The sequence below is a fragment of the Oxyura jamaicensis genome, chromosome 4 (assembly GCF_011077185.1).
Source record: "Oxyura jamaicensis isolate SHBP4307 breed ruddy duck chromosome 4, BPBGC_Ojam_1.0, whole genome shotgun sequence".
Lineage (NCBI taxonomy): Eukaryota > Metazoa > Chordata > Aves > Anseriformes > Anatidae > Oxyura > Oxyura jamaicensis.
In genome coordinates this window covers 85,218,126-85,226,340 of record NC_048896.1, presented here as the reverse complement: position 1 = coordinate 85,226,340, position 8,215 = coordinate 85,218,126, and the positions used below count along the sequence as shown (strand labels likewise).

The following is an 8,215-nucleotide window of genomic DNA, read 5'->3' as shown; positions in this document are numbered from 1 at the left end:
TTAAAACAAAAAGTGCAAGAAGCTCTTCCAAAACATTTGGCTTTGGAAGGTTTCAGTTACAGCAGTGCCCAACAGATTTGCTACAGCTACAGCTTCTGTGTTTTTATTATAAACACTTAGCTGCAGAATGAAAAAAAAAAAAAAAAAAAAAAGCTGGTGGATAAATGGCTCATACAAGAGATCAGGCTGAGAGTTGGGGTTGGAAATCAACGCATGCTGGAGCCTGCATGGTGTTTATTTATTTACTTATTTATTTTGTGCATTGATATTTCAACAACATTTGAACATAATACAAAATTAAAAAAAAAAAAAGTTTGTTCTGAGGCAATGTTAGCAGTGATCTAAGTGAAAGGTGTAGTTCACATCATGGTTCACAGCAGAACCAAGTATCCCTTGTATCGGTGAAGCTAGTGCTCAGTACTGGTGAAATTCAGGCCGCTTGGATTTTTCTGCCAGTAACGTCAGGAACTTGGGAGGAGCAGGCTTTGCAGGCCTGTGTTGATTTTCCTCTGGACCTCTGTGTAAAACTTGGGTGTTTAACTATTTTGAAGATCTCATGGAATGTTTGGAATTTCTGAATAATGCTTTGGATACCTTTTTTTTTTTTTTTTCTTTAAAAGCATCTTGAAGCAATAACAATTTGCAAACATGCATCAAATTCTCTGCATGGATATATCTTGAGTGTGAAGGAGATCCATCTATATAGCCTGGAACACCTTATTTGACTGATTTACGATATGCTCCCAAAATATCAGTAAATCAGGTCCAAGACCTCCTTGCAACGTAGGCACTTAAATTTTTCACCTTTCACATAATGATAATGAGTCAACAAGCTACATTCAAATTTCTATTATTTCTTTCTCAAAGAAACAGCTTGCCATATCAGAAAAATGCCGTGATCAGGATGCCATTAGCTAACTGTGAAAACAGAGTTTTTTCATAATGTTGCTTTTACTTTATGACCCAGCTTTGTTTTGCCACATTATATTGAGGGGAAAAAAAAAAAAAAAAAAAAAAGGCATTGAAATATTTTCACCTCTAACACATGGAGTTTTTCAAAATAACAAGTAAATTTTTTTCATTTTTCAAGTATCACTTTCTTGACTAAAACAGTTAAGGTGTAGATGGAAGCTGTGTAATGGCACCAGAAAATGAAACAGAAGAGCACTGAAATGCTGCTAATGGTATTGGCCTTTTGCCTGTGTTGTTTAGATGCAGGGCAGAACCTCTGCAAACACGCTTGCTGGGGAAATGGAGAGGGCAAAGTTGTTCTCAGCTAGCTGGGAGTTTTGCAGCACTTCTAAGGGTGCAACTTGATATCCTCCTCACCTCTGTCTCTGAGCAGTCTAATCTGTTCCTTAACTTTTGTATTCTCATGCTACTTTTATTGTTAATAAATATATTTTTCTGGCTGTGTTGTTGTGCATGGAACTCTTCTGTTGCTCTTGTACTCAGATATTGCAGACAATTCCCTTGTTATAACCTCCCATGGGTTTAAAATTATACTAAGACATTGCACTGCCCCAGTTTTATACCATTAAAACTCTCCCCACAACAACACAGAGTGATACAAAGCAAGAAGGTTTAGATTTTTGATAGTGATCTGAAATGGAATGAAATTTGTCACAAAATCTTTCTGTTACATTCTGTCTGAGTTATAATTCAGTCTCTGATACAGTACTCTGATAGAGAAGACCACAAAAAAACACATTAATGGTTGGGAACTATTCAGTGAATATCTTGTAGGTTTTCAGGTTTGAGTTTTTCTTCTCAGAAAATTGGAAGATTGTAAGAGAATAAAACAACAGGTAAATATTTTTTAATAATAGACTCTTACAGAGAGCAATATAGTTGAAACAATTGAGAGTTACAATGTGAATTAGGGAGTCCTCTTTTGCTTTATTTAAGAAATGAGTACAGCTATGTCAGAGTCAGCACCACCCCACTCTTACCTACTCTCTTTCACTCTAATTGTACTGATGCAGCCTGTCTTGCAAGTGTCATGAAGAGGTAATACTAAATTTGTACCTGTCTTGTTTACCATCATTGCCTATCCTTCTGAAGAATGTAGGAGGCATAAATGTGCAAGACCACCATATAGTTATGTAAACACATGTTCTTTCATGATCATGATAACAAAGAATAATGGAGATTTGCTTGCAAATTACTTGCTCCTTGGTGAAGTGTCTATATAGATCTGTCCCTAAATTACAATGTAGGTTTTTTACCACCTGTCATTCCACAGAAGTATCTTCTTCCTAAAAGATAACTTAAAGATCTATCAGAAGTAGATTTTCTACATTTACTTTATGCCTACAGAATTAGTATAGCCATAATCTTTTCCAAATGTTAAGTAGTTCTGTGACACTATAGTCCTACACATTCAATTTTCTGCCCAACTTCAGATTTATTTTGGATTTTTTTTTCCCCTTTTGAGAACATTTAGAACATTAACACAGCCAAAACAGAAAACAAAAAGTAATCTCTTTCTATTTCTAAAATTAACTTTAATCTTCCAGCATCAAGAAGATCAGAAGGGGAGGATGGAAGTTTGGATCAGGACAGTAAGAAGGTAATGACCAGAAAGAACAAAAGATGCTAGTTTGAGTTTCTTGAGGCAACTGTTCTATAAAACCTGGTTATGTTTAAAGGTATTCTTTTATATAACTGAAATAAGCATTACTGATTTTAGGTGTTTACCAAAGACAGTTTCAGAAAGATTTACTAAGCACAATGTCTCACCCAGAGCATTTAGAATTTACATTTTGCAGTAATAAATTTAGAATTTACATTTTGCAGAAATAAAGATATTAAGACTAGCAACAATAAGTTTGTGAATTTTCACTCAGTTTCAATATATACACTGGTGATTCAGCTAAGACTATTGGACCTTTGCTTAGGGTGTGTGTTAACATACAAGAAAAATGTTATAACAGATTAGTTGTAAGAGTATGACATAGCACATCTTCTGAAGTGGGGCATAGTGGACAACGTATTTAACAGAGAAACTATTCTCAGCCCAGATGAAAGTTAAAAGTTAAATAGCTGTGACATCTGATGTGGGGTTCTATTATATAGTCAACTTCTATAACTTGATAAATGTTGGTACAGGTTGTAAACATTCATGTTAGCAAGACTTCCCAGGCTGGTGAAGTAGGACATGCATTTGAATGTTAAATCCTGACTCATTTAATTGTCTTTTATTAATTTCAGCTAAAGACCAGTTGGCTTATTCTGAAAGGGGATATGGACACCAGAACTAATTCCCCGGATTCAGAAACTCGGTCCCTGTCTCTTACTCCTGGAACTGACAGAGAAAACTTCCAGAGAACACAGGAGGGTACTACTGCCACATACTCCCGTGAGTACTGCGTCTCAGGACTGTCATAGCGGTCAAGAAGGAATGTGACAAAGGAAGATAGCCCTGCTGTAGACCTGTCCAAATAGTTCCCTAGTTTGCTTTATGCTTCATTTCCCTATCATAGTTACATATATTTTCCAGATTGTTTAGCTATGGCTTATAAGCATTCAGTACCTCTGGATTTCTATATTGAAACTATTTTTAGTTCTCTATTAATGAAAGAATCATAGAATTGTTTGGGTTGGAACGTACCTTAAAGATCATCTAGTTCCAACCCCTCTGCCTGAGCAGGGACACCTCCCAGTAGACCAGGTTGCTCAAAGCCCCATCCAGCCTGACCCCAAATACTTTCAGGGATGAGGCATCCACAGCTTTTCTGGGCAACCTGTTCCAATGCCTCACCACCCCCATAGTAAAGAATTTCCTCCTTATATCTGATCCAAATTGACCCTTGTTCAGTTAAAAGCCATTCCTCCTTGTCCTATCACTACACCCCCTGACAAAGAGACCCTCCCCAGTTTTCTTATAGGCCCACCTCAGGTACTGGAAGCCCACAGTAAGGTCTCCCCTGAGCCGTCTCTCCTCCAGGCTTAACAACCTCAACTCCTTCAGCCTGTCTTCATAGGAGACCTGCTCCAGCCCTCTGATCATTTTTGTGGCCTTCTTCTGAACTTATTCTAATATGTTGATGTCCTCCTTATGTTGGGGGCTGCACCCCTCCAGGTGGGGTCTCACAAGTGCAGGGTAGAGAGGGAGAATCACCTCCCTCACCCTGAAGGCCATACTTGTTTTGATGCAGCCCAGGTTGGCTTTCTGGGCTGCAAGCACACATTGCCAGCTTATGCCGAGCTTCTCTTCAACCAACATCCCCAAGTCCTTCTCCTCAGAGCTGGTCTCAATCCATTCTCCACTTAGCCTGTATTTGTGCTTGGGATTGCCCAGACCCATATGCAGGCCCTTGCTCCTGGCTTTGTTGAACTTCTTGAGGATCACAAAGGCCTGCCCCCTTCTGCGACTTGGGCTGTATGGCTCAAGCTCTTGCCAGTGAAGACTGAGGCAAAAAAAAAAAAAAAAAAAAAAAAGTTGTTGAGTATCTCAGTCTTCTCCATATAACCAGGTCTTCCATTTGGATAGCCAGGTCTTCCATTTCCTTCTGAAGCGGTCTTGCAATTTCCCTAGTCTTTCATTTCCCACTGATGTACCTACAGATTCCTTTTTTTGTTGTCTCTTATGTCTCTGGCCACATTTAAGTCTAATGGAGCATTAGCTTTCCTGATCTGATCCCTGGCTGCTTGAACAATTTCTATGTATTCCTCCCAGGCTATCTGTCCCTGCTTCCACCGTGTATAGGCCTCCTTTTTCTACCTCAGTTATTGCCAGGAGCTTCTTGTTCATCCATGCAGGCCTCCTGGCATTTTTGCCTGGCTTCTTTATTGGGATGCATTGCTCCTGAGATTGGAGAAGGTGATCCTTGAATATTAACCAGCTTTCTTGAGCTGCTCTTCCCTTCAGGGTTTTATCCCATGGTACTCTACCAAGCAGATCCCTGAAGTGCAAACTGTGCTTTCCCAAAGTCCAGGATAACAAGCTTGCTGTGCTCCCTCTTTGCAGCTCTCAGGATCCTAAACTCTACCATTTCATGGTCACTGCAGACTTGGCTGTAGTGCTTATATACCATAAGAAGCATTGCTTTTATAAAGAAATTGTATTATCTCTCTGTAGAGGAGAATTTCCTTACAACAAAAACCTGCCCTCGTTAATACATAAAAGCGCCTATTTATAAGCTACCTATTTTAAATAAACAGGATAGTAGTATCAGACTTATTTTTGACTTGTGGTAATTACTCCTTGACACAAATTATGTCTTTTGAATATTAGTACAGCCATTTTTTCCATATCATGATAAAGCATAAGGATCACTGAATGTTTAACAGATGACTTGGACATTTATCTCCCCACATCCTGCACTTCATGTCATAAAACAGTAGAGGGTCATCTGGGGTGAAAAAGCTGGGGAAGAAGTTTTCCAAAAGAATGTATCCAATGTGAGGCATGTCTGGCAGCAAGGCTAAGATGTCAGTCTTGTGGGCATCCTCGTAATGTGATAGCTGGCTCCATCAACTTCTATTAAGGAAATTATGGCTTAGCTATGAAAGGAAGAGGAAAAACAGATGATACAAAACCTGTCACAAGATAAAAAAGAAAGGTTATTTTGGGTCATCAGTCTCACTAGTCAAACCTGAAGGGATTTGATTCTTTAGTCATCACCAGACATTGCATACATGTGCATAAGATGTTTTGTAGAAAATCCTGTTCAAGAAAAACCCAGGTCTGATCACCTCTCACACCTGACATTTACAGTTATTAACATCTGTAGTTCATCAACACCTAAACAGTAGCTTTTCTCTCTCTTTCACTTATGGTTGAGAGTGGCCAGGTCTTTAATCTGGCATTTAACCCTGTCTCTGTGGCATAGTCTGTGAGTATCATAGAATCATAGAATCATAGAATATCCTGAGTTGGAAGGGACCCTTAAGGATCATCAAGTCCAACTCTCGACACCGCACAGGTCTACCCAAAAGTTCAGATAAAATAAACTTTTCATTTACAGGCTTGTTACAAACAGTTACATACAGAATAGAAGGATTAGCAGTCATCTGACTGTGAATCTCTGCCAATGTGTCCAAACATTGTGCAGAGCCCTACATTCACTCAATCTAGCCTCTGAGCAAACAAAATAAGGGTATTCTGCTCTAGAAGATATTTAGTCACATTTCTCTAGCTAAGTTCCCAGAAGAATATATCTAATGTCAAAGTATAAGGCTTGTATAATTGGCAGGTATCTGAAGTGGAGCTTGCTTGTGTCTAGCCATGTTGAAGACCAAGTGACAGGGACAGCATCTCCTTACATCCACCTGCATAAATATGTCTTGTTTCTGTATGTTTTTTTTTATAGTTTATCGTTTACCATTAGTCATTATTTTAACTTCAGATATTTAGAAAGTTAGATATCTAACAAGGTGTGTAACTCCTGCTGTTAATGTGTACCTGATGTGCTGAAAAACAGCCTCAGAATATACAGGTTAGAGTGAATGTCATATTGGAAAATGCAGGAGCCATACCCATGCAAAGAGTATCTGATGTTCAGATAGTCCCTAATTAGAGAGACTGATTACTGTACCTTCACCAGTTACCCCAGAAAATTTGAGAAAATTTGCTATAAAGGTACAATTGTGTTTGGATGTGATAATGAGCAGTAGGTGGCTTTTGCTGTTATATGTTACTTTAATGTTAAAAAATAATAAAAAGGCAGAAAAATAAAACATTTTTAACTTCACAAATAAGTTCATGGGAAACAGGAACAAAGTAAAATGTTTTTTTCCAAATGGAGTCACTGGCTCTTTTCTTATTAGTATGATCTGAGTTCTTTCAGCTTTATACACCTCTTGGGTTTTTTCCAGCCAGCCACACGATGTCGCTTGTGCCTGCCTGTAAATGTGGCTCAGTCCTGGCAGCCTGGGAGGCAACTCCTGATCTTCAATGTGCTAAAATGAATTGTGTTTGTTTTCAAACCATGATCTTTTCCTTAATGTATTTTTCCCTTGTAACCGACAAATTTGGCAATAGAACAAATCCCACTCACCTTCTCTGTAGCCAAGATGCCAACAAATTGAACTGATGTTCAACACTGGCATCTTTTTCCAAGCAGGAATACAGGTGACTATTATATACTTTGTCCTCTAGTGTCACTGTCATTCAGATAACAAACAGTGACAAATTTCCAGTTTCCAAACTGGAATAGGTAAGTGGTCCATGTAATTCAATATTCACCACTATGTCTCTGTATTTGATGTCAGAGCTCCCAGTGGGATCAACAAAGGAAATTCTGCTCACAATTTATACCACTTCTCAGATGATGTTAGATTTTGTTTCTAAAACATCTCTTACTTTTATCTTAATTTTGCTATATTAATAGTCAATTTCATAAAGGCATTTTTTCCTATGATGAGCTTTCATTTCTGCAGTTATCCTGTAGACCACTGTTCTCATGAAGTTAATTTAACCCACCAGAACAGAACATCTGACAACATTCAGGACAACATCTTTCCATGATGTCCTGTCACTACAATTATTTCCATATCTTGAATGTATTAAGACAGCTGTTTCCAAGTTTTGTAATTTTTACGCTTAAGTTAATAAGTGTATTTATAATGGTCACCTTGTCACTGAACTGTATAACTAAGCCTGTCTGCTTCCACATTGTTTCCAAATGATGAGCTCTGAGCTTAAATAGCAGAAGTTTGGGATGTTTATTAGTCCCTAAGTACATGATTTTACATGAATTATTAAATGGAATCCCATTTCAACTACTTTAATGATTAAGATTTTCCCAGTTTATGACTGAGGAATCCTCCTCTATAGTGGCAATGCTTTATACCTTTGTGTAGACAGCCATGTTTACTAGCCCATTACTATTTTTGGTGTCCAGTTTATTAGTGAAAATATTAAGGAATTTCAATTCAACACCAGTCTATGCTGACATTTCCCTCTCTCAGCACTGCTCAGTTCTCACTATCTTTTTCTCACATTTCATTTTTTCCTTACTGACCCTATAATTCCTCTGATAAACTCCACCTTCTCCAGTTTTGCTTTAATTTCATCTTTGGCAACATATGGAACATTTTAATGATATTTCATTAGATGAGATCCAATAAAATTTATTTTGTGTAGAAGTTGTTTTTCTTAGCAAAGAAAACTACCAGGGGAGTGTGGCACTGTCTCTTTAACTTATGTTAAACCAGTCAAAATCTACATGAATATAATTGATTTTCTGTTTACTTCTATGATTTTATT

General features: G+C 37.9%; 1 protein-coding gene across 16 annotated transcripts in view; it reads left to right on the top strand.

The window, feature by feature from the left end:
- Positions 1-8,215, top strand: part of ABLIM2 (actin binding LIM protein family member 2) — a 141,397-nt gene that overhangs the window by 113,714 nt on the left and 19,468 nt on the right. For all 16 annotated transcript variants that reach the window (XM_035324450.1, XM_035324448.1, XM_035324444.1 and 13 more), the window contains 2 exons: positions 2,520-2,572; positions 3,214-3,361. In XM_035324450.1, coding sequence (XP_035180341.1) covers positions 2,520-2,572; positions 3,214-3,361 — 201 coding nt within the window. The remainder of the gene's footprint in view (positions 1-2,519; positions 2,573-3,213; positions 3,362-8,215) is intronic.